The 27623-nt window shown below is 42.4% G+C and overlaps 1 protein-coding gene across 5 annotated transcripts in view; it reads right to left on the reverse strand.

Moving 5' to 3' along the window:
* DYNC1I1 (dynein cytoplasmic 1 intermediate chain 1) overlaps positions 1-27623 on the reverse strand; it is a 308363-nt gene that overhangs the window by 105545 nt on the left and 175195 nt on the right. For all 5 annotated transcript variants that reach the window (XM_036246459.1, XM_036246457.1, XM_036246458.1 and 2 more), the window contains 4 exons: positions 17526-17615; positions 11049-11211; positions 9017-9116; positions 835-960 (listed from right to left, as the gene is read on the reverse strand). In XM_036246459.1, the coding sequence (XP_036102352.1) occupies positions 835-960; positions 9017-9116; positions 11049-11211; positions 17526-17615 (479 nt within the window). The remainder of the gene's footprint in view (positions 1-834; positions 961-9016; positions 9117-11048; positions 11212-17525; positions 17616-27623) is intronic.

A 27623-nucleotide genomic window follows, 5' to 3' on the forward strand; every position in this document is an offset into this window, starting at 1 on the left:
GTGTTTGCATTTAAGAGTCAACTGCCACTCAGTAGGTCTGAACCGTAATATTTGGGGAGCTGAAACTTCGAGCTGGAATGTTTGTTTTGCATTTTCCTGCGCATAATCACAGGATAGGGGCATTAATAAAGGGGTTGGCGGATGGGCCACTGCTGAGGCCTGTTATTTAGGCAGAGTCATGGCAACGGAGCCAAGCCGAATGTTTGCAAGTGCAGCATAATTTCAGCCTGTGTGCTGAATGGACGAGAAGACAGACGCATCAGCAGGCACAGGGAGCCAGCGCCCCACAGCTACTTGCAATGATCTCTGCACGTGCAAACTGGAAACGGCATCTGCGTTTCTCAACAATTCAAGAAGGATTCATGATGGGTCTTCCCTTCCACCACCTACAAAAATGTGACCTGTAAGCAAGATGGCGCCTGTAAACGTAAATTGGTGAAATCCCACTGAACGGCATTGCCGAGAGCGGAGGGCCCCTGGAAGGGCTGCTCTGAGGATGCCATGTGGGTGGGCGAGCATATGCTGCTGCTGAGCAGAGGAAGTGGTGCACCAGGATTTCTTCATAAGTGTGAGGTCTTTATAAACTCATCTTTACGGGGGCGGTTTTAAATAGAAAGAAAATGACACACAGTCCCCAACCAGCCTTCCTCACTGTTTGGAGAGGGTTGCCACTTTCCCAAAACATTAGGTTACTGTGGGGGAATTTTCCCAAATTGTCAACAATTCCATTTTTAAACTCAGTTCTTCTTCTCCACATAAGACAGATGCAAGGCAGCATGAGCTATATTTGGTCTAGTAAGAGGTGCGAGCTATTTTTACTGTGCTGACGCCTACCTGACAGTGGAAGACGTATTCTGGTGTGGTTTTCTTGAACTTCATGTTCCAGACCAAGGCCACTCCATCTGGTTCATGGGGAGCATCTTCGTTGTTGTTGTAGGAAGCGACCATCAGCTCGGGGTACTGCACGGAAGAGGTCACAAGGATGAATGAGGCCAAGATGACAACACCAGGAAAACTTGCTTAACTCCTGTACATGTGCTACACTGCATACTTTAAATGTCCACTTTTTAAAAGCTGTGGCATACTTAATACCAACTTTATGCCTCAACCAATTGCAATCTGGTTTCTACCTCCAACATTCCGCGCGTGCTTGTTGTGGTCACCGACGACTACCAAACCTCACACATTACTGGACCTTTCTGTATCACCTGACATTGGAGCTACTCCCTCCTTTCTCCCACACTGGCTTCCGTTACATATTTCTCTCCTGATTCTCTTTCTGCCCACTCTTTTTAGTCCCTACATCTTCTCCTTCTATTACCTGTGTTCCAAGGAAGCTGTTTTGTCTTTTTTTTTTTTTTGGTCTCTGTCTACACATTCTCCCTACATGACCTCATCTATTCCAATGGTTTAAATAGCATTAAGATGCTGACAATGTTCACATCAATATCTTTAGGCTTGATTTCTTTCCTAGATGTAGATCCTTCTATCTGACGGCCTACTGGGGATTTCCATGGCCGTCCATAGACACATCAGATGCAACACGTAGAAAAATGAGCTCGTTGCCCTCCACAGAAACCTACTGCTCTTTCAGTGTTCCCTCTTCGGGTGCCTTTCGCTGACATTTACCTAGCTGCCCAGGCCAGACACGCCATGCTCACTTTTACTCCTTACTCTTCCTCAACCCAACATACTGTATTTCTCTACTTCCTCAAGACCTTTCAAATGCATGCTTTCTTCCCATCCTTAAGGTGAGAGCCTCCCAGACGAATTTCTTATCTAAATGAAGGCAGCAGAGTCTTAAAGGGCTTCCTGCTTCCAGGCCCTCCAGGCCCCCCCCTCACCTACTCCACTATTCATCTTTGTCAATAAGACTTTACAAAACAGATCTTTGACTAAGTCACTTCTCTACTTCAAACACTTTTCTTTTAAAAATCCTCACCCAAGGATATTTTTCCATTTTATCTTCAGATAGAGTGGGAGGGAGTGAGGAGTGGGAGGAGAGAGAGAGAGAGAGAGAGAGAGAGAGAGAGAGACATCAATCGGTTGCCTCCCACACAACCCCGACCAGGGCCGGGGATGAAGTGCAACCAAGGCATGTGCCCTTGACTGAAATTGAATCCATGACTCTTTGGTTTGCAGACCGAAGCTCTAACCACTCTACTTAAAACACTTTAATGGCTCCTTATTACTTTTAATATAAAATGCAGGTCATTTAGGATTCTTTCTAATGTGTCCTTTTCCACCTCTTCTGCTTCATCTCTTACAACCTCCCACACTCTGTGACCCAGCCTCACTGGGCTAGTTCCGAGGCAGCAGCCTCTGCTCCTAGGAGTCTGCTACTCTCATTGGAATACCTCTTCTGTACTGTATACATCACCAACTCATTTTTAAGACTCGCTGCAGGCATCTAGTCCTCCAGACAATCCTAACTAACCATCTACCACCCCTCCTTGCCTCTCATTGTTTCCCTTAGCATTATGTGTGTCCCCCATTAATGCACTTGTCAAATTGTATTATGGTTTTTTCCCCACCTATGTCTCTGACAAATCTGTAAGCTCTCTGAGTGTAGAGACTAGCTTTTATTGACCTCTGAATGCAGGGCCTAGTAACTCCTACCACATGACAAATCTATTGAATTACAAATGCTCTTTTTATGTGTATTTTGGTAACTATGCTCAGTGGAAAGACCTTATATTTAATCCTTTGTTGTAAAATAATTACAACAATTAAAGGCATAAGTGCTGGAAACACAACCAGTAAAACCACCAGGACTCTACAGTGAATAGAAATACCCACTCACCCTATATGATCTCTGCGCTGTGTGTTAGTAAGTAAACTGAGGGTGAATCTTGTGGGAGGCATTTATGAGTGAGACAACATTTCCTGGAACCTTGCTACCTGGGGTTCCCATAAGGCAGCCCCATTAAAAATTGCATCATTACATATGCAATTATATTAGGATTATAACAGATCCTATCACCCCTTGCTCAGAGATAAATTACTTTTTCCCTTATATTTCACTATGCCGTGCATTTATTTAAAAATAGATTTTCCTTATACATTTGAACATCAACATTTTTCTATCAACAATATGTAAACCTAAGTCTTCCACGTGGCTTTGCTCATTCTTTAAGTTCCCTCAATTGAAGAAAACTGCACAGACTTACAACTTGCTGGTTGATGCAGAGGAAGTATAAGCCTACAATACATGTACGTGGCCATCAGTGGATACAATCATTCTTTATTAGAAAATACTCCTCAGTGGCTAAATCAAAGACACTAACATCTAGATAAACACAGAAGTCTCCAGGCTGTCCCCATGAAGTTTAACTATGTCACATGTGAAAAGGCAACTCTATAAACACCAACACCACTGTCAGAGTGGCCAGTGGGCAGCCAGATGTGTCTTGAATTATATCCCACAGCTTCACATCTGGGTCTCATCGTTGGCTCCCACTTTCAGCTTTTCTTTTTTCAATTAAAAATATTTTAAATTATTTGGGTTTAAAATTTCTTTAGAAAACAGGGAGAGTTTTAGTAAAATGCTAGTGAAATGCCATTGGTGTAATTACTGTAATTGGGATCATAAGTCCTAAAGATACTGATTTAACTCTTATCACATGCAAGGTTTTATGAATTCAAAGTCTACGCTAGCAGGCCTCTTTCTACTATTCGTTTGAACATATCTAGTCATATTTTCTTATTCTTCAATAAAAAGTAAATCCCTGAACAATTATTTAAACCATAAATGTTAAAATTATGATTTTAAAGAGAACGCGAACAGTTATGAAGTTTGTGATTATTCGTGGGGCTGGATTATCTAATATTTAACCTAGGAGAATTTTACCTGGAAGTTACCAGATCTGCTCTCAAAGCTGTTTGTTCTTGTAGAGAAATCAAATCTGACTTTATTAGAGAGGAAGGAACCAACATGTTTTAAGTGCCCATTATGTGCCAGACACGGAGCTGGGTGAGTAACTCATTTGCTCCTGGCAATCCTCTAAAGGAGCAATAGTTTTCCTATCTCTACAGATGAACAGGGTCTCTGGGTGAGGAACTTGTTCTGAGTTATGTTGCTAATAAATGAAGAAGTGAGACCCCTATTTGGCTTTGAAGCCCGCCTCCCTTCTAGTCCACCATGCCAGCGTCAAGTGCCCTCTGAGTGTGTGAGGTGCCAGGCCAGGGAAAATGTGGGAGAAGAACGCAACAATAACATGCTTTGCTCTACAGGGACTCACAGTTAAGCAGAGGAAAGTAAGACACTTGTATGCGTAACTACAATACAAAGATAAAAGCAGAACATAACCTTGGGGTGTAAATAAGGGTTTGTAGAAGTACAGAGGATAAAATGACCACGTTAGCTGGGATAGGGTGTGGCAGGGAGAGAAACTGGAAAGGGCTTCTGAAAAGAAATGAGACTCAAGTTGGGCTTTGTCAGAGGGGTAGGTTATTACGAGAGAAGGAGAAGACAGCATGGACAGGGCACCAGTTGGGTGCAGGAGACTCTGCTGGCTCAGTGACTCTCCTGTGTTTGGAGATTACCTCAGTAAACAGCTGTCTGCCCTGGCCCGTATGGCTCAGCAGTTAGAGCGGCAGCTCATAGACTGAAGGTGGCGCCATCAATACCTGGTACCTGGGTTGCAGATTCTATCCCCGGCCCCTGTCAGGGTCTTGCAGGAGGCAAGCAATTGATGTGTCTCTCTCACATTGATGTTTCTCTCTCTCTCTTTCTCTCTCTCTCTCTCCTTCCCTCCCTTCCACTCTATCTTAAAATCAATGGAAAAATATCTTCAGGTGAGGATTAACAAAAACAAAAACAAAAAGCAAAATAAAACAAAAAAACAACCAGCTGTCTAATTTCCCAGGGACAACTCATTCATTGCAGGATTGATACCTAACTGGGCCGATCACATCCTCTCAGCTGGCTATTATAATTATGAACTGAGACACAGAAGCTGTGGGCTGGAAAATGAGTTAGGTTATGACAGCATTTTATTGGTGAGGTCTCCCAAGCTGCCCAGATTTCTACTCTTTCTGAGTCCCAGTTCTTCATCTTTTCCATGGATTCCCTAAGTACCTTAGTGGCTCTCCAATAAATTCCCCCTTTTGCTTAAGCTAACCAAAAGTGAATAGGTTCAGGAGTCCTCACATGGTAGCAATTGGGTGGGAGCCAGGGTGTGTGAAGAGGTTAAAAAGAAGAAAGGGTGGGACATGTCTCTGGGAATCCTCACAGAGGTGACCGAGTATAGGCTAATGATTTTAGACTTTACTCTAGAGGTGGCAGGAGTCATACTTTGCAACTATTTAGACTTCTGCTACTAATACTCTCCCCACTGTCACATGTATTGAGTACTTTCTACGTACTAGACGTTTTAAAATACTTCTTCCAGCCCTGGCTGGTTTGGCTCAGCGGCAGAGTGTTGGCCTGCGGACCAATGAGTCATGGGTTCAATTCCGGCCAAGGTCACGTACCTCGATTGTGGTTCATCCCTGGCCCTGGTCGGGGTCGTGCGGGAGGGAACCAGTTGATGTGTCTCTCTCTCTCACACTGTTGTTTCTCTTTCTCTCCCTTTCTCTCCTTCTCTTTCCCTCCCACTCTATCTGAAGATAAACAGAAAAATATCCTCGGGTAAGAATTTAAAAAAAAAAAAAAAAAAAGGTAATAAAATACTTCTTCCAGGAAATAATGTTTGGTGGATACTTTGCAAATATTACAAACTTAAAGTGTTCTCTTTTAAGAAGCTTGGAGATCAAAGCAAAGCTATGCAGAAACCTCATGCGGCCGGTCATCGAATAGCATTATTTTGTTGTTGTGGGGTTGATGAGATGCCACAGGAACTTAGCCCTTGTTTCTACCAGTTAGCCTATGGTGAAACTGGTTTCACTATATGTCATTTTGCTTAAAGTCGCAGGACCTACTGCCGATGTTAAGTGAGGAATTACTGTAGTTTCTTCCTTTTCCTCCCCTCTGTTCCATTCTGTTCCCACCATACGTGCCCCTACTGGACTGCAAGACCACCTCGTCCTTCTTTGTTAACATAACTGCATTGCACCTAGATCCATCCAGGAGGTCTCTTCATCCCGTACGCACATCAGCACGGCCCTTTGAACCCCACAACAGTGTTATCATGTAGGAGCTGAGGGTTCCAACCCTTTTCCTCGTGCTCCATATAAAGCACATTTTCCAGAACTGCAAACCCCTTCCCCACAGTGTAAACAGCTTACACAAAAATGGGGAAAAGTCAATGTGGTCTCTCCACGGGGGAGTTTCTGCCCTTTACAGTTTCACTTCCTGCAACAAGAAACACCACACAGGACCTTGTGTGGAGGCAAATCCAGCCAGGAGCAAGGCGGCCCATCCACGCTGGGCCCGGAGGGTGGGCCCGCTGATGCTGACAGCCGACCCAGGAACAAGTACAAGTTGTCTTTGAGGAATGTGTCAGATAAGGTTCCTGTGTAATTTCCAGACTCTGAACAAGTGAACAAGCCGAGCTAAGTGTTTCCCCAGGCTTGGATCTGATTTCTGTGCACACACCCGAGCGTGCTCACAGACCACCCACACGCTGGCGGGAAGTGGCCGGGCACCCTGCTGTGTTAGTCTCTGCACGATCCTCCTGGATCACGCACCGCCTGCTCCGCTGTTTGGATGTAAAAGGAGATTCAAGAGGAGAGAACACTCACCCACTTGGTGGCTGATGACAGTCCGGTTGTGGGGGATTACTCTCCTCTTCAGTTCCCTTGTTCCCCGGCATGATTAAATGGGGCTCTTCACAGCATGTTTTACTACTCTGCCTGGAACACTCTCTTCTCCCTCCATCTGTCTAAATCCCAGGCTTCTGAGCAGCTCTGTCTGACCGGAAACAGATCCCACCCTCCACTGAACTCAAAGCACTTGCTACCGGCCCCCTATCACTCAGCACTTATAATAATCTCTCTTGGTTCCAGATTCAGAAGCCCTTTGTGGGAGGCAGTGGTGAAGAGCATCTGCCCCAAAGTGCTAAAAGGTTCGGGTTCAAATCCCCGCTCTACCACATCCTAGCTGAGTGACTGAGCAAATTGCTTACTTTCTCCGAGCTTCCATCTCCTCCGCTATAAAATGGAAACAGTAACAGTGGCCACCTCGTATGATGTTACCAGGGTGAAATAGGATGATGCCAGCAGAGCGGTTGGCACAGTGCTTAGCATGTAAGAAACACACACTAAAAGCCAGAGTGATTATTATTCCTCACAAAAGCACAGGCTAGAAGAAGGCAGACACTGTGTTGGACATAAATGGCCAGGACGAATCGTCCCTATTTCCCTCACTGCTCTTCTGTCTTTGTCATGCAGGAGGGAACACTATGGTCATCTAAATCACGGGCTCGGGGGTCCGGCCATCTGGGTTCAAATTCTGCCAGGACCACAACCAGGCTGTGTGCCTGTGTGCACATAATCTACCCGGCGCTGGATAAACGGCCAACTAGTTGAGTTGGACATTCAGCAAACTGACTTTTGGTAAACTTGCCTGCTTTCACTCTGAATGCCACACTAAGGAGTTTAGACATTTTTTCTTCTTGATAATACAGTTGAACCTTGAACAACACGGGTTTGAGCTGCACAGGTCCACTTATAGGCTGATTTTTTTCAATAAAAATAAATAAATAAATAGTCTGCCCATCTTATCCCTGGCTTTTTTTTTTCTTTATTGATTTTAGAGAGATAGGAAGGGAGAGGGAGAGAACGATAGAAACATTGATAAGAGGGAACATCCATCAGCCGCGTCCTGCATGCCCCCCACTGGGGATTTGGCCCACAACCTGGGCATGTGCCCTGATTGGGAATCAAACCAGCGACCTCTTGGTGCACAGGTTGACGCTCAACCACTGAGCCACACCGGCTGAGCTATCCCTGGCTTTTGTGGAGGGCTGACTGTATGCATTGTTCCATACCATCTTATAGAAGGGACTTGAGCATCCATAGATTTTGGTATCTGCAGAGGGGAGGGGAGAGTTGGTCCTGGAACCAATCACCTGCTGATACAAAGGGACAATTGGGAAGTCAAAAGTTATATGCCGATTTCTGACTGTGGGGAGGTGATAGGGGGGTTGGGTTGGCGTCCCTAACCCCTGGATTGTTCAAGGGTCAACTGTATTTGGCTAGAGATGGTCAGAAGGAAAACTATAGACAAGCATAGATATAGAAGGTGAGCAACATTACTGGTATAAGATGAGGGACAGTTCTGTGACAGATGGGGTCTGGGAGACAAGGGAGAAGAAGTTGCTAATAATGTTAATGATGAAAGTTCTGCTTTGGCCCTTGGGTATGGCTTAACCATAAAGAGAATGTAGTAAGCAAAAAAGGACTTGGAATACGTGGAAATAATGAGTTAATGCTAAGTTTAAGAGTCTGTGGGGCACCTGAGGGGATCGGTCTGGTGTGTAAAGTGGAATTCAGGAGGGATGTTGGGTGGGGAATATAAATAGGCTGCCACATGGTGGTGGAATCATAGTGGTGGAAGAGGTCTCCCACGGAGCCCGTGTCGGGAAGAAGAGCTGAGGATGAGGGCGTGATTGTGAGGCCACAAAAAGAGAACACACAAGTCTTAGAAAAGTCGGAGAACTAGAAGAGAGTAGAATTGTGGGACTCAGTGAAAGGGTATTGTTTTTGGAAAAATGAGGACGTCAACTAAGCTAGGACGTCAGGGCGATAAAGAGTTAAACATATCCACGGGATTTGACAAATAGGAAATTGTTGGGGACCTTAATGAGAGCAGTTGCATAGACAGAATGGCCTGGGTTCTTGTCTGGTACCTGGCACATAGTAAGTACTCAGTATTTATGGATAAGAGAGTACAATATTTAAACTGAAACCTCAGTAAAATAAGAAAGACAACCAACAGGCATAGAAAAAAAATTGTAGGTTAGTAAACATCATATCTAAAGTCGTGGAGCAAATCTCTTATTATCATTATTTTTTAATACAAATGCCATGAGAACACAAGGCCAGTTTGTCCCATCCTAGCAATAATTCTTACCTGGAGAGACCAGTCCATGCAAGTGACTACCCGGTGCTTGGACCAATGCTCATCATAGAACTGACGATTGAAAGAAAGGTTGGCTCCAGCCTGGACATCCCTAAGGGAGTTTAAACATCAAAGATAAACATGATGCCTCAGAATGGGGCTCCATCTCTTCTGCTAATACTGAAAGAATGAAATGGCAACAGCATAGCTCACGATACTCCCTGAAGCCAAAGCATCTGTTCAGATAGCACACGGTTCACAAATAAACTATCGAAGGTCTCCTTTATGAAAAAGCTCTCTAATCAAGCCTCGGCCTGAAAAGTCAAATTTGTTTCAGGTTCTCATCTTGACCAGGCTTCTCCTCCTCTTAACAAGTTCTATCTTGAAACAGAATTCACTAGACATTTCCCGAGGGAGCACAGCACACTTGCAGAGTCTTTGATATCAACGCCCCCTTATCTGGCCTTAGATGATGTGCATGCTTCTCTTTGCCAGTGATTTCTGATTGCCTGCAGTGGTTCCGCCCTGCTCAGTAGCAAGTGCTAAGTCCCACCAGGAGGCAGATTGGTGAAGAGTGGGGGATGCACCGATTATATGAGATGCTAAAACAGCACCTGGGTCTAGAAGAAGTGCACTTGGGCCAGTGTTTACCTGGCTGGTATTCAGCTGGCCACCAAATCTCCTCGGAAGAGCGCCGCTTCTGCTCCCTACGACTGAGTGTTTAAACTGAGTCATGCTTGTTCCTGCCAGCAGCTTTGGGAGGTGCATAAAAAACTGCCGAACTTCCTTGGGCTTCAGTTCAGGAATTCCTCCACACGTACCTTTTTTTCTCTTCACTTGCTTCGTTCCGTTGGCTCACATCCTGCAGCACTTGTGCCGGGCGACCTGGCTTCAGATTGTTCATTCGGCTCTAATCAGCTGACTTAGTCTGAGGCTTTTCTCCTGTTCCCCCTCCGCACACCCACCACTGCAAACTCGGGCAAGAGGTTCATGCTTCCAAGTAACTGCCAGGAAGCCAGAATAACACTGGGCCGGGCACCCAGGAGGAAATAGGACCCAGAAAATAACTGAGCCACAGAGTAGGTTTTTTTTTTTTTTTTGGAAAGAACACAAACATCTCATAACATGTATATTCAAAAGACTATTGTCTCTTTGAAGCAGGTAAAGATGCTGTCAGCTGTTTAGAATATTTCAGAACTCCTTTTTCAAACTGTGGGGAGCCTCTTTTATATTCCTTAGAGTGTCTTCAATGATGATAAGTGTCCTTTGAGAATGTATTTGAATTTTAGAAATAGTAAAAAGTCATGTCTGATGAAAAAGGCAGGTGATTTCACCTTTTCATATTGTTCTTGGCATAAAGAAACTGGTGACTAAAACCCAGCTATTTCTATTCCTTACAAAGCTCATCAAGTGCCTCCTACTATCCCCATGACGATGGCTAGCAGCCACTGACTTTTACAACACATTTGGTACAGCCACAGAGGAAGTCATGTGGGGCCCTTTGCTTTTATTGATTCATTTTTTGTTTGTTTTATCTGTAAATATATTCCTGCATATATGTTTCCTAAAAGGCACAGACACAAAATCTTATGGTGTCAAAAGAGGAAAAGGTTTCCAGTTACTGTTCAGTCTCCCACATCCGTTAAGATTTCTTGATCTCATGTTTATTTTCTTCAGTTTCCTGTTTGCTTAGATATAAAAATAGATCTATTGGATATAACTGCAACCTCTTTCTGCTGCTAATAGGGATGTTTTCTGCGAGGACAAGGTATGTAACTCTGTCAGTCTCTATCACCTGGACTGTTCCCCAGATATCAAGTTCAAAAGCATTTCACGGAAGCACATGGTAATTACAGGGACACGCTAAGCCAGAAGTTATAACCAAAGCCCTTGGTCAAAGCTGTTTAGCAAGATCAACCCTGGAATTTCATCCTCCTCTGATTTGTTAGGTTTGGGATTTGCTGAGTCAATACATGCGAGAATTTAGAATCGACAGATAACTTATCACTGTGTTTTTTTAAGAAAATACACACAAGGAACTAACCCATCTTTTTCCTCTAACTCTCGACCGCTGTAGTCAAAGAAGATGTCTGAGTCTTCAGCCAGTGCTCTTTCAATGACCCGTATGGTCCGATCAAAAAAGATGAGGAATTCCTCCGAATGAAGGATCTGCTGTTTTTCTTCCTCTGTCAGCTCCCTTGGAGGGGCTTTTTGCGTACAAGAGATTGTTAGGAAAGAAAGAAAGGACAATTAAAATCATCTCAAGAGGGACCCAACTCTTGAAAAAGACTGTTTATCAAAGGAGTGATAAGCCCTTGTCAATATCCAGCCTAAATCATTCCCCAATTCACACCACAGGTTTTTGCAGATGTCTCCACTGCCAACTTTACAAAAAGATTTCATATCTAGCCTAATTTCTGTTTGGAAGCGTTGAGAAAGATTATACATGAAAATAGATTGGTGTGTGTTTAGCAATCAGTTTTAAATAATGTTCTTTTCTTTAGAATTAAACTGAAAATAAAAGAGCTAAAATAGTACATAATAGAGAAATTTAAAACTATGTATATTAGTTACTATTATAAAGCTGCACATATTAAATAATTAAGAACTATCTATATTATGATCCAGAGATAGCACCTTTCCTCTTTCTATGGGTAAATCCATTTTAGTTTAGATGGTGAGTTGCTAAGGCAGACTGATTGTTATATACATTCCACACAAAACTTGACATGTCCTTCCAAACCCTCTTTCACCCAAAATATCTTCTGTTTGCCAACAAACACATGGAACAAAGAAATGATTCTGTAAGACACCTCACAACTGCTTTCATGCCTTGCTTTACTGACATGATTGATCTTATCACGTAATTTTGAAGATGCAAAATAAGGCAAAGACAGATTTAAACACCAGCAACATGTCACAGTGTCTGAAAGAAAGTTCACTGCAGAGTCACATTTAAGTTACATAAACGGTTTCTTCAGTAGCAGGGTTTATAGAAAATGATAAAGGATTAGGAACTCTCCCAGACTGAGAAAACCTCAAGGGCAAAATCTGTCAGCTGAACATTCTCCCCCATTCAACTCTCGGGTGGAGAGCCTTCCACGCACGTGTGATTGATCACTCTTTCAGTAAAACCAGGAGTGCCTGAAGTTTAAGCTGCAGGAGAGAGTAGTGCTTACAATTACAGGTGGGGTCCCTGGTGGTCAGTCACCCGGAGGCTTTGCCAAACACCTCTGCCACCATAACTGGGACCAATGTCAATGTGGCCACATGGTCAGAGGACTCTTTCAGGTACAGACCTGGAACATGATGTTTTATGTAAATGTTACTTGATTCTATTAATGGTATTTCAAAGCCATTGTCCTGAGAAATGGGGATTGTCCAAAATCTCTTCTGCAGAGCCATGGCTGTGGATCTCAAAGTTTTCATGTTCATGATGACTCCCCGCTTCCCATCCCTCCTTTCCTGCTCCAGACCAGAACACAGGACATCGGGGGGACTCCAACCTCTGTATTTGTATAAAAAACTAGAATGATTCTAATGTAGTTGCTTCACACCCTGAGAAACGCTCTCCAGATAATATTCTAACAAATAATGATTCATCCACGACCCAAGACCTTCTCCAAAACAGCTCACCCCATAGTTTCTAAATATAATTAGAAATATTTCTTTGTTGTAAAGTCTCCAGAGCCCGAAATATGCCAGTGGGCACTGGGATTCTCCAAGAACCCTCAACTTCGGCTGAGGAGAACTACCCAGACATGAGTTTGAGAAATAGTGAAATGGGCAATATGTGGACATAATAACACGAACTCCACAAACCAACCTGGAATCCAGCATTTCCTGTGCCATATATTAGCCTTGATTCTTCAATCAATTAAAGTTCTCTGAGCAACAGTTCTTTCTATAAAATAAGCTAATGATACCTAAACTTTAAGTCTGGTTTAAGGGTTAAGGATAAATACAATGGGCAAATAGTTAAGTATTTAATGTTTAGTCTTTAGGTAGCAATTTATTAGTCCACTTTTTAAAACTCCCATATATTAGTATGCATTTGAATTTTTCACCCTTATGTAAGTTCAAGAAAACAATAAAACTACTAAGTGTAACTAGGTGAAAGAAAGAAAGAAAGAAAGAAAGAAAGAAAGAAAGAAAGAAAGAAAGAAAGGAAGGAAGGAAGGAAGGAAGGAAGGAAGGAAGGAGAGAGAGAGAAAGAAAGAAAGAACCCTACAAAATGTTAGGATTATTTTGTTTGGTTAGTACTGTTACATAAATAAACTTCATTAAACAAGGACACTATAGGGCCAAGAAAAATGTCTTATTTTAAAAAGCCTCACTCAGCCTTAGTCACTGTTGATAGATGACATGAGACACACTTGAAATTAGAAAAATAAGAATTTCCCCCCTTATTCCATTTTCATAATATTTTTTAAAAATCTTTCTGTTTATTTTTCTCAGCTACTTCTATTTCACCTGTATCTTTCCTTCCAGGTCCATTATCTTGAATAAAAAATAGTATCTGTGTAATTTTTTGTAATTTTTTTCTTCCCTGTAGCTTATCGTCACTTTGATCTCATCTTTCAAGACATACAGCGTCTTCTCTAAGAGAAACATAATGGCTGATCAAAGTGTATCTGCAAAGGCCAAGTTCAGGCAGGTGAAGCGGTAGCCTCTGCAGATATTATACTTGACAGTACAATATTTGGCTTGAAATTAAATTGCCACTGAAGCAAAACAAAGGATATATTTTACATTAAGCTTTGATGTCTAGCAGGGGTCAAATGACAAGATTGGTTAGCACAAAATAATAAAATGTATGTGCGGACAAGTGCTTTTTTTTTTTTTACCTTTGTAAACAACATTCAACTTAGGACTTAAATAGGACCGTAGTTATTTTTGACGAAAGCCCAAAACCTCCCATATTTAAAAATCTGTGAATTGATAAATGTTCTTACAATGTAGTGAAAACCTAATGCAGCATCCAGGGACCACAGCCGAAAGCTGCATTCAGAGAAGAAACCTCTCCAGACCTCACATTTTTTGAAAGAAAATTGGTTGATTAATGGAATCTACAAGGTTCGAAATACAAGCATAAACACTGAGAATCAGAATCGTATTGCCCTAGGATAGCCCCAAATTCCCCCTGAAATATCTGTTTCTGTAACTTTTCCCTATTCCTGGAACCTAATGAATTTTTGACTTGTTCTCTGCATAAAAAGGGCAGGATTAATTTACTAAGGCATATCAGAGCAAAATATAGGCATTGATAAGATTTGATTTTCTTATAAGGTAAGCAGAAAATGCTATTATATCAGGTGTATTATTTGTTTTTGCAACAAAATATTCAGTATTTTGTCTGAATATTGCCAAGAGCTAACAGTACTTTTTACATTGAAAGTGAAATTTTTCAAAAAAAATAAAGATTCTTTGTGAAAAGTAGAACATGTGAATTTGACTTACATATGGTCCAAATGACATGACAAATTTCAAACTTAGCAAAATTTACCTGAACAGTTATATTTAGCTTGAATAGCAAGTATGAAAACAATGTACTGCATTCATGAAATTCAAAGTTTAGATGGCTGCCTAATTCTATGAATTCATGTCCTACAAAATTAAAATCTAGTATAAATTTTATTTCAGGGTCTACTTTTTTTTTTTTTAATCCTCACCTAAGGATACTTCTCCATCAATCTTCAGATAAGTAGGAGGGAGGGAGAGACAGTGGGAAAGAGAGAGAAGCATCAATGTGAGAGAGACACACGGACTGGTTGCCTCCTGCACCACCCCAACCAGGGCTGGGATTGAACCCGAGACTCTTTGGTCTGTGGGCCATCACTCTAACCCCTGAGCCAATCTGGCCAGGGCTCAGGGTTTAGTTTTTATTCTATTTATTATAGAAATGTTCATTTATCTTGGTATTACATATGAAATACTTTTTTATGTCTTTCATGATGAGTTTATCCTATTTTCTCTGCTTTCTTGAGTTTTCTTATTGACCTTAAGCTATACTTTTTCTGTTTCTTTGTAATTCACTCTATTTATTATATAGCATATCTTTTGGTTTCTTGGGTTCTTGGGATTTTTTTCCGCTGTAAAAATTTAAAATTCATCATGAAATTCACTATTTCTATTGAGTATTTTACAATATCATTTTTTAGGTTAAAAGTTATTCTTAAGATACCCACTTCAGAAATGTCTTGCCTTGTTTTAATGATGCAGCTTTAAATTTCAATATAAAAATGACATCTTTTAAAATTTTTCAAGAATATATTTTTAAGACAAAAAATAAATAAGCAAACCCACGCAGCTTAAACTTAAAGTCAGATTAAATTGGGAGCACGGCTCTTATGGGAATTTTACAGTGAAAGCAGTTCATAAATGAGAAAACCAAACAAGACTAATAAAGAGGATATCCTTCTCTGAAGCTAATGTGAGGTTTGGGAGCTGATGTGCGTTTACAAGGGTTAGGTTTCCAACTCTGTTGTTTTCCATCTCCAAACATGAAGCTACGAAGACGCTCACATATACAAATTCCCTACATTTTGATTAAAAGCTAAAACATACCTGCTGTTTTGCTTTACTCTGTTGTGGAAAAAAGAGTGAAACGGTCATAAATCAAACCCATATTTCTTTACCGTTTTATGCATTTTGATGTCACATGGGCAAAAATGTCAAAAGCCAGTGAGCACTGATTTTTTTCCCATCTCTCCTCGCCGCCCCCCCCCCTTTTTTTTTAACTCCAAAAAAGGCCAGATTTCTCAAAAATGTGTTCCCTGGTTTGAAACCATGTATGTCAAGTTTCAGCCCAGAGCAAATTTTTATGGCTGAGTAATAAATCCCTGAAACTCAGGGTTCATAATGGAAGTGCTGACACAGCCCTAACTACTATGCAGCCGTGTGAATGGCGCCACGATTATATCTGCTAGAGATTCTTTCAAAAGTTTGCAAAATACTGTCTTGCTTTGAAAAAAAAAAAAGAAAGAAAGAAAGAAAAGCCAGAGAGAGAGTTTGATGCCAACATAAACATGCTTTTAACCCATTGTGTGCTAATTTGCAGAAAAGCCATTAATAGAGAATAGGGTACACAGTGTAGTGGTAATAGAAAATGTATTTCAAACTTCTTTTTGACTTTTAAAAGGGCTTTAATCAATTCCATGAAGCATGAGTAACAGTTGCAATTGGAGGGTGTTTCTGCTCAGTAGTGAAGAAGGTGGTTGCAGTGCTTTGCCAGAGAAGACAATCTAGAGGTTGGGGTTTGGGGGTAAGGGTGGGGGTGATCTGTGCCAGGACCCACAAAACATACGCTGGCTCCTTACCACCCAGTACATCTTAAGGATATTTTGCAAAAGCAAGAAGAGGGTATTTTAATAAATCCTGACTTGTTTTGTCTGATGCTACACCTGTGTCAGTGATATTTTGTTCACCAGCTTTAAAAAAAACACATGTTCTTAGTAGAAGTTTACAAGTGAAATCTCTTCCATCAAATCCATTTAGAGTCTCTCGGAAGAAGTGACTCTTGTGCCCCTGTGGATGCTGCTGTTAAAGCCGTTGAATCTGCTCCCTGCCCTCCGTTGTGCCCCAGAATTGGACAGTAACCCACCTCAACCCCTGGCCACTATGTACCCGTCCCACAAAGTCCCCAGTGACAGCCACGTGACACAGCTGTGCCAGTGCCACAGGCATCCTCAATGTTTTAAAACAAATGGGCTTCTAGTTAGAGTTATGCTGATCTATATTTGGGACAGTTAGTAGGAAATACAGAAGAATCTTTTTAATCCACATTCTGTTCTCAAGGACACTCCATTTGTAAGAGTGACAATTTCGAAATTCTCTTTTGACTCCAGGGCCAAAAATCTCAAAGGGATATAAATTAGATTTTTAGGGAAACATCATCTATAACATTGTCTTCCCCTTTCTTTTTCTTTGTTATTATTTTTAAAACTTTTCAATTACAGTTGACATACAGTATTATATTAGTTTTAAGTGTACGACATACTGATTAGACATTTCTATACCTTATCAAGTGACCACCTTGTAAGTCTGGTACCCATCTGATGCCACTCATAGTCATTACAATATTATTGACTGTATTCCCTCTGCTGTACTTCATGTCCTGTGACTTTTGTTTTTCTCTTTTGCTTTCATTTTCTTGTGGGTTTTTTTTTTTTTTTTTTTTTTGCTTTCTTATTATGGTTATCATTAGAAATATACAATAGAGTGAACTAGATAACACAACAATTGATTGTAAGTGTCTCATTCTATTACTATTCAGTAATAATTTTACTGGAATCATGACTAGACTTGTTTCTGGAATTGTGGATGGCTTGCATTTTATTTGCTTCTATCAGTCAAAACACAAATGAGTCTTGTTTCGGAGATTAAAGTTTATGTTGCTAAATACAATGTATCGAACAACCTTCCACACAGAGAGTGTACATTTAATTTTTTCTCACCCCTAGAGTCCCTTATGGTAATAAAACAAACAAAATAATCACTCAATCCATCTTCCACACCATACCTTCCTTCACTTCCTGTTTTTTGTCTTGATTTTCCAGTTCTGAATCGTGGCCAATTTTAGGTTCCACCATTTCATCGTCTTCTTCATCCTCTAGAAAAAAGAAAGAGAAAAATGCATTCTTATCTTTCCTTCAAATCAAAGTCTTGGTTGATGGTGGGAGGTAGGGGCAAAGGGTAAAGTTCCAATCATTTAGGGCAACTTCTAAGTAAATCAGTGCACAATGAATGCCCAAGATGTATGTTCATGAATATATAAATAAATTATCTCCAAACGGGGCCTCTTTGAAAGTCCCCCCACGTTGCTGAGAAAACTGCCCTGAGTCAGCACCTGCTCCGTCCACCTCCAGGGCCTCACCACATGGGATGTCTCGGAATTGCCTCTCTGACCTCTGAAGCTTCTTCAGAGATGGCCCCAAAACAGATCTTAAAATGTTTCCACCTGGGGCACATTCTCCACAGGGGACACCTGCTGTACAGACGACTCATTTCCAATTTAATTCTCACCAAATTAATTTGTTTTTGACCTACAGGAAAGGGTTAAATACAGGTCTGACCCCAGGTCAAATGCCATTGGCAAGTAAGCCACCAGGGGTAGGGGCCCCCAAAAGTCATTGCCTTGGCCTCAGAGAAAGCAACCAACCCACATGGCATTTGCCCATTCAGAGCGGCTCATGCATTAATGTGAATTTAATGAGCACTAACAAATGGACCCAGTAGGCTACCCCGCCAGGTGTTCTGGGCCCTTCCTGCCCTATGCAAATGCGCGCCCCCTCTCCTCCGCTCTCAGGCTGCCTGTCTGAGAGCCTCTTTCATTGCACACGCTCGGAATCCTCAGTCACAATGTAAAAGATGTAGGGGAGAGGCCCAATGTCATGAGAAAATCCAACTTAAAGAAATAAAGTGATGTAAAAAATTAAAACTCACTTTCACAGTTTTTTTAATATATCACCTTCACTCATAAGTATTGTTTTCACTTCGGTTACTGATTTAGTTGGTGCAAATGCAGTTTAAAATAAATGACTTCATTTCCTCGCCCCATACATTCGTTCATTCATTCAACAAATATTTACAAACTTTCTATAAGATCTCAAGCTCTACAAATGATCCCATTTCCATTGCAATAAACCTGAGACTTACATCAACTCACAATATTGGCACCAATCAATTAGGGAATGCACTATAAATGCATACTTAAATGTCCAAACAAGTAAATATGTGTAGCCTAAAAGGCAACTCCAAAAGTTCTTACTACATTATGCAAGTGATTTGTGTAAGAAAAATCAATAAAAAAAAATGAATATATAAAGCATAGCATTGCAATTTAGATAATTTTTAAGTGTGCATTTTCACTGAAATATAGTACTCTACATGCATGTGTACAAATTGTGGAACCAACGTCATTACCATATATATATCAGAAAGAAATGTAAAACACTTTTAAGGAAAATTGTCATTTATTATTAACACATTGATTACTAATAGATACCTGTGAGATTAAAAGTTGCACTGAAATTTTGTAAAAAATACTGAGTTACACAGATTTTTAGACAAATATACCTTTAAAATATTAAATAACACCTCTAAGACCTTACCCATATATAAAGATATTGCTGTTATCTACCCATTAAAATCCTGCTTGGGCCCTGGCTGGTGTGGCTCAGTGGTCAGAGTGTCGGCCCAGGGACCAAAGAGTCTCGGGTTCGATTCCGGACAAGGGCATGTACCTTAGTTGCAGGTTTGATATCCAGCCCAGTTGGGGTCATGTGGGAGGCAACCAATTGATGTGTCTCTCTCACATCGATGTTTCTCTCCCTCTATCCCTCTTTCCCACTCTATCTGAAACAAATCAATGGAAAAATATACTTGGGTAAAGATTTCAAAAGGGGGAGCAGAGTTTGACAAAGACTCACTCACAGGGAGAGCACCATGGGAAGACGAAGGCACAGATTGGGGTGATGCTTCGATAGGCCAAGAAACACCAAAGATGGTCAGCAAACCTCTAGCAACGAGGAAGTCATGGAAAAGCTTCTTCCTCAAAGCCCGTGGGAGAAACCAATTGTGTCAACACCTTGATCTTGGATTTGTAGCATCCAGAACTGTGAGACAGACATTTCTATTGCTTAAACCACCAGGTTTGTGGTACTTTGTTGCATCCCTAGCAAACAAAAATGCCAGGGAAGTTCCTTACCGTCTGTGATCTTCTGCTCCAGTAGAAGAGATACAGGAATACACACTAATAATACCTAAGGCAGTGAGGAAAGCTTTACTTGTATAATCTAATTTCTTTATGAGAAACTGGTGTCATTAGGCTAATTTTATAGAAGAGGAGACAGAGTAATGGCCCATGTCCCCCGAACCCATCAAAAAAACAAAAACAAAAAAAAACTCCTAACCATATCAACCTCCAAGTTCTGTCTGGGCTCTGCTTGTCTTCCAGTCGATGGTCTTTAGCCATTACTCACACTGTCCCCCTGCCCACAGCACGACATGAAATAGAAATGCCAAGGGGGAGAAAGGCCTAAAATACAAGCAGGTTGGACATTCAGTTGCACTACGAGGGGAGGGGTGTCGCGGAGGCTCTTGGAGGTGGATGTCACAATGTCTCCGCATGGACCGCTCTTCCACACGGAAGGCTCAGCGGAGGAGAAGCTGGTTTTCACAGCCTTGAGAGCTTCATGTGATGGGTGGTTTTATTTAGCAAGAAAATGCATGCTGCCTCCACATTCTGTTCTCATTTCCATTTTGGAATCCACTGCCCTGAGACCTGACCAGCCCATGCTTAATACAAGTTCCTCCCGCCAGACAGACTCACGACCTGGTGGGAGCAGGACGTCAAGGGGAGGAACTGATCTGAGTTCAAGGCTGGAGTCTACCACTTTGCTAGCCTCTTGATGTTACACAATTCAGAGGAGCTCTCTGAGGCCCTGTCTCCTCATTAGCTGAATTGGGATAATAAGCCTTTCTTAAAACACAAAGTTGTGCACTGGCCGGTTTGGTTCAGCGGTTAGAGTGTCGGCCTGCAGTATGGAGAGACCCGGGTTCGGTTCTCGCTGGGGGCACATACCTCGGTTGCAGTTTGTCCCAGGCCTTTGTTGGGTTGTGTGGGTGGCGGCCACTCGATGTGTCCCTTTCATGTCGATGTTTCTCTCTCTCTCTCTTTCTCTCCCTCCCACTCTATCTGAACAAAAAATGGAGAAATGTCCTCTGGTGAGGAAAATAAATAAATAAAATAAAACACAAAGTTGTTTTAAGAATAACCAAACAAAATAGTTGCTGCGAAACTTCTTTTTCAACCATTAAGAGGGTTGGGAAAACCTGTACCCAGAAACCTACAAACTGGTGGTGCCTTAGCTTGTATGTCCACAAAGATTTATTGAGCACTTACTATGTGCCTAGTGCTGGAAATAAAACAAAGAATGGGACAGAGAAAAAAATCTCCCTGCTCATGTAGCTTCCATTAGAGATGCTGAAGAGAAACCACAAACCAATAAACAAAACATATATTCTGTCAGATACATGCTGTGAGGAAATAGAAAGCTGGGATGGGGCACGGTGGTAAGGGGAGGGAGAGTTGAAATTTAAAATAGAATGGTCAGGTCCGGCTGGTGTGGCTCAGTGGTTGAGCATCAACCCATGCACCAAGAGGTCGCCAGTTCAATTCCTTGTCAGGACACATGCCCAGGTTGTAAGCCAGATCCCCAGTGGGGGCATACAGGAGGCGGCCAGTCGATGTTCTCTCTCATCTATGTTTTTATCTCTTTCTCCCTCTGACTTCCACTCTCTCTAAAATCAATAAAGGGAATTATTATTATTTTTTTTTAAATAAAATAGAGTGGTCAGGAAAAGCCACACTGGGGTAACATTTGAGTAAAAAATTCAAGGAGTTAAGGAGTGAGCTGTGTGAAGATCTTAGAAAAGTAAGACTAACAACAAAGAGATTCTTCCATCACATTCTGGGGAATGAGTCAAGGTCTAAATTAATTTACTACCAGTTCCATTGACTGTGGGGCTGTGCTTTTAACAGAGACATCTACTCTGTACATTCACATCTCCTAGTTCTCAAAAGGAAGTTGGTTTCACCAAATGACTTGAATTAGTCAGCTTTCAATAGTATCAAGTTCTCATCTTTCACTGATATAAGGGCTTTTATTTTAAACTAATTCCTGGAAGAGTCAAAAAGCAACACTATGAGACAGAAAGTGCCACTTAGAGCTTATTGGAAAAATATTATTCTATAAGGGTTTGGCTATCAAATGAGCTAGGTCTGTGATAGCAATGTATTCATTTATCTACTGTGTTAGGTTATCTAATTTTTTAAATAGAAAATTCTCTCCCAGGGAGTATGATTTCCATGAGTAAAAAAAAAAAAAAACTAACAAATATTTATTGTGTTTGTAATATGTACAAAGTCCCATAATGAGATCATGTGAGTAAGAGAGAAAGAAATTTAAAAACTAGTACCTGCCCTTTTAAAGTGCTTATAAAGCAGTTGTAGGCATTAATTTGTAGTGGCCACAGAATGCTTTGTCTATCAGCCATTTAAAGACACAAAGTAAGTGTTCCAGTGGGTTTATTAAGGAAATAACACAAGAGACTGGTTTGTTTCCCTGCGTACTGAGATGTTTGCCTTGCTCAGCAGAGAGAGTGTATTTTTCTTTAAGACTCTGGTTTCCTTTCTGGTGCAATTGGAATTACTTCTGTTGAAACCACTTTCCAAACAGTTAAATAACATTGAAGAAAAGGATTTATGTAGATCCACTACAGGCTACTGATATATGAGTTGTGCCACTAGCTCATACCCGGTTACATTTCCTCTGAGATTGGAGGGAAAAAAATTACCACCCATGTGTGGTTTCCTGTACCAGGTCCACACCAGAAATTAAACGAGTGGCAGAAGTTAATGACCTGTCAGTGACGGGGCTAATTTCAAACAATGACATCTTAGGACGCATTATTTTAGCGAGCACCCAAATTCTGCATCTGCAGTTGCTGCATTCATTCCCTCTACAGTTGGAAACATCTTCGGTAACCACTGTCCTCCTTCCTTAGGATTTTCGGAAGGTCTAAGAATGAATAACTGCATGTTCAGCAGCAATCACCTGTGAGATACTTAGCACAAGGAAGGGCTTGGTTGCCTCGATCCAGTCTGTGGTTCTGAATAAAGTCCATACAGTCGATTTGAATAGACCATAGTCCTCTGCTGACCCCACACATCTGAGACACTGGAAAGGGAGTGGAGTGGAAAACCCCTTTCTGTGCCCTTTGCAGTGCTGTTGCACTGGTGACATGCTGGACCCTGCTTTCTTCTCCTGAAGCCCAAGGGAAGACATTTCCCTGCTCTCCATCCATCTCCTGGTGACCAGGACACAGGTAGTTAGCTACTTGGGCAGTCAGATCAGATGCCCCTAACTGAGGCTTTGTCTTTGGAGCCAGGAGACAAAGCTGAGGGGACAGTTAGGATTTGGGCAGCGCGTCATAGTAGCAGCAGTGTCCAGCATCTTGGCCAGCTTGCCCCAGAGGCCCAGTCTGGGTTGGTCCCTGCCCCTTTTCAAGCCTGTTCCTTCTGCCTCCTGTTGACTCTGTGAGCACCAGATTTCCTTCCAATAAATCTCACGAGAGGTGGTGTCAGCACGGGATTTCCTTCCAATAAGTCCCAGTGGACTTGGTGCCAGCTGCTTGCAGCGGGAGCCCTGAGCGACACAGGGCAGCCCTCTGTGAGGAGAAAGCCTGTGTTTTCTGAAGGCAATGGTTCTCACTTTCCCATGCGCTCCCAGGACCTGCAAAGGCCTGAGCCCTGGCTGCCCTGCTCCTGGCTTTCCACGGGAGGACTGCGGCCCTCCCACCTGCTCTCCCTCGGGACACGGCTAAGTCTGGTCAGGTGCAGAAGGCCGCAGGGGGCACAGCTGCCATTTCACTCCATCCCTCTCGACACCAAAGGCCTCCTTGCTGCTACCAAAAGAGTGTGTGTGTGTGTGTGGGGGGGGGCACGAAGAAATGACCACATGACTTTGAATCAAACAGGCCAATGACTGTAAGGTGCACGATTACTTTATGTACCAATAAGAAAAATGATTACTGCTAATTAAACCATAGCACATCATCCATTCTAATGTGAAACATTGTGAATGTTGGAAACGATAAAATAATTTGTGGCTTGGAAAGAACAGAGACTAGTTTCTGAAAGAAAAGAAATGGCAAGAAAGTAGTCTAGTCTAAATCAGCACAGTACTGTGCTGCTGTAGGTGGACAGGCTTGGAGAGCTAGAAAGGTTTTTTTGCGTTTTAGATGTATTGCTTTCAATGTAAGAACAAATGCCCTAGCCATTTTCATATAATTCTATGTGTTGACATTTTGGATGGTGATTTTTTTTTTTTTTTTTACAACATATGTAAATGATTTCAATAGTAAAACAAAGAGTTAACTCTCAAATTAAAATTTCTTTTCTTTTTTTTTTTATCCTCACCCGAGGACGTTTTTCCATTTTTTGTTCAGATAGAGTGGGAGGGAGAGAGAGGAAGAGAGAGAGAGAGAGAAACATCAATGTGAAGGGACACATCGAGTGGCTGCCACCCACACGACCAACCAGGGCCGGGGACAAACTGCAACCGAGGTACGTGCCCTTAGCGGGAACCGAACCCGGGTCTCTCTGTACCGCAGGCCGATGCTCCAACCACTGAGCCAAACCGGCTAGGGCTCAAATTAAAATTTATTTTCAATTTTAAAATAATGCACTTCAGTGAGGATAATCTCTGCAGTTCTGTCTTTGGCCTCATGGTTTCTCAGATCAGATGCCACTCTGGATAACATTTATACCTGTGTCTCCGACTGTCATCCGCTAATTGACGTCTCCAGCGGAGATGGCCCTTCCAGGCTCCAGGTTCTGCCCTGTGCCTTCCAACATGAATGTCCCACCAGCACCTCACACTGACGTGTGCGAAGAGAACTCCTGCCTTTTGCTGAGATCTGCTCCTTTGATTGCTTTCTCCATCCTGCCTAATGGTGCCACCATGCACATGGGGTCACAGCTGGACACCACAGTGCCACCGTCAAGCCCTCTTTTCCATCAGAGTCTATAAGAAGGGGTCTCTGAGTCCTTTCAAGGCCTCCTCCAAAATCTGTCTCAAATTCACCTCTGTCTTTGCTGCACTGCCCTAGTCCAGGCCATTACTATTTCCTGCCTAGAGCATTATAATAGCTTTTTGACTGGTCTTCCTCCCATTACCTGTCTTGCTCCATATTTATAGTAGTTTCATTTTTTATTTAAAAAACACATCTATGCCCCCCCACACACACACATCTTCTACAGCTCCCTAAAAGTTTTAGTTAAAAAGCCCATCGCTCCTTTGGTGTCTTCTACCTCATTTCCCATTATGAGCAATGCGCAGTCACTCGAAGTGCACATGGGTTCACGCCTCAGATGCGTGGCGCATTGTTTCCTCCCCGTGTTGCGCTTCCCTCCGATGTCCAGGAGGTGGCTCTCATGAGACCTTCATGACAACTCCCCAGCTTTAACACTCCCTCCCAAGCAGATGTGTTGAGCCTCAATGTTCCACCAACCCACCTTGTCCGTATCTCTATAATGCACATCTCAGTCCACTTGAAATCAGGTGTATGCGTCTATCTCTACAACCAGAGGAAAACCCCTCAAACACCTACTCTTGCTGGTATCATCAATGTCAAGTTCTGAGACAAGTCATATAAAGACAGGTGATTGTTTTGGAAAGGGAGTTATGAACCACACCGTTTAGGACGTGGCATGACAGAACGGGCTGAAACTTCTTTCTGGAGATCAGCATCCCACTTACAACGAGCATAGTTCTCATTTAGTCCATAAGTATTATTTAACATTGCAGAAGGAATTCAAGGTACTGATGATGCTGAATACAGCTTCTGAAACCTCACTTATCTCCTTCTTGGACAGCACTTTATTTATACTGTGATACATTTCTTTAAGGGGCTTCCTTCCTCTGGAAGAAAATACTACCGCCAACCAGCCCTGCGAAGAAACTGCAGGCTTTTAACACAGAGTAGACAGGTCTGGTTTTGTTCAAACCATGGAGGCGGTATGGAGTCTGCAGGAGTGGCGGCGCCTGCAACGAGGCAGACAGTTAGAAGGTACACTATAGCTGGAGCCCGGCAACAGAGGATAGGAACTTGACTTAGGATGGTTTAGTTGCCAGTGAGGGTGATGAACTGAACTGCGAATTTAGACCTGTGTTTGTACAGCGGACAGTGAGAACTCACTCAAGTCCCCCTACCCTTGTGTACAGTTTGCCAACTCCGCCAGGAGTCCAAAGAGAGCCACCCTCCCGATAGGTATCGTGGCGGCCAAAATAAAGTATAACATGAACCCCTGAATGCTTACCCAGACCAAGGTGAGCGCCTCTGTGCTTAAAAAATATGCAGGAACGACATATTTTGTGGGATTTTCAGTAAGCACTTTGTTAAATATACTACATGCTAATATTTAAAACACCTTCCCTTTCTGGTCTAGAAAAATCTGGCCAGAGTAAAGAAAACATATATTTCTCATCAAACAGAGCACTCCTGTTAACACTCTCGGCCACATCAGCTCTCTCCTAAGGCTCTAACATGACAGTACTTGGAAAGTTTACTTCCTGATGGAATGGCACCCAAGGCATTGCAAATGGGAAGAAATGAAAGAAAATATTCAAAACGAGAGAGGGAGCCAGAAAACAGTGCTTTTTAGCAGCTGTTTCTGAAACCCGTAACTGCGCTGACATGTAACATGTGAGCAGTAAATATGTGCTGAACGGAGTTAGCGTGGATTAGTCAGCTTTTCTGGAAGGACAGAGACGAGGGAACGAGCCATGCTCTCCTCAGAGATATCCGGGCAGGAGCCCATGGGTCACTTCAGTGTTGGATGTTTGGGATGGGAAGGCTGACTGATCTGTACTTTCATACATTTTCCTCCTTCAACACTTTTAATGACTCCCTAATTCCAAGATTAGCTTAGCACTGAAGGCCCATCACCAGCTGACCCCAATTTCATTCTCCAGCATTGCTCAAAGCAGAGGAGCCCTTGACTCAACTGTGTATGAAATAGACCAAGTTTGTTGTCAAACCCCCGCCCCCCCCATCTTCCCTCTCTTTAGTCTTTCCTGTTTCTCAGGCCCCCATCGCCCAAACTTTCTCATAAAGTCATGAAGACTTCAGCCACAGGAGAGATCAGCTGGATGAACTAATTCATAGTAATGAATTAGAGACTGATAACCCAAATAAATTAATCTCTAATAGCAAACTGCTATTCTTGCAGAATCTGGGACAGAGAGAGATTTTGAAGGAGCAGAGCACCCCCTCAAATCCAGAATCATCCACGGCACAACCCCAGAAAGCAGCCCTGCCATTGTATTCCACGTGAAAGGGCCTCTTGAGTTGAGTAGGGCACAGACTCTATGTCTAGCCTTCACTGGCTTATTTGTATAGATGTCACACACACACACACACACACACACACACAGTCTGGGCAATAATTCAAGACACTGGAAAATGCAATTCTTGACTGCTTGGAGAGAGAGACGGGTCTCCCAGCTTTCTTGTTCAGACTTAAATCACTTTTGCTGCCTACTTTTGATTTTGGATAATTTCATCCTGTACTCTTTGTTTCTTCTACCATTCCTTCCAAATCTACACTTCCTCTTAAGAGGGAACACTGCCTGAGAAAAAGGAAACTCAGGTCACCGAACCAGAGATGTCACCAAGTCTAACCTACAACAGTGACTGTAGACGTGGCCCCAGTAAAGCAAAACCTCCAGGTCTCCAGGTACTAGCATGGTTATTGCTTTGTTAATTACTGAACATCAGAGTACAATAAGTAGGAACCATTCAGAAGCGTTATTTTACCTGCAAAGAAATTGTGAGCAGAAAGGGGCACTTTCCATCTCTGAGTAGCGTCAGCTCCGACTATAAGTGTCAGCAGTGGTCACCTCAACTTCACATACGAGTCCTCCACCGCTGCCTGTTCTCCAGCACTCCTTTTATGACCAGGAGCAAATCTTGTCAATTCTGTCTCTTTGGATCCCCTTCACTTGCTCAAACCCCTTCATCCTCCTCATTTTCCACTTCCTTCTCTTGGGTA

The sequence above is a fragment of the Molossus molossus genome, unplaced genomic scaffold (genome assembly GCF_014108415.1).
Source record: "Molossus molossus isolate mMolMol1 unplaced genomic scaffold, mMolMol1.p scaffold_m16_p_7, whole genome shotgun sequence".
NCBI lineage: Eukaryota > Metazoa > Chordata > Mammalia > Chiroptera > Molossidae > Molossus > Molossus molossus.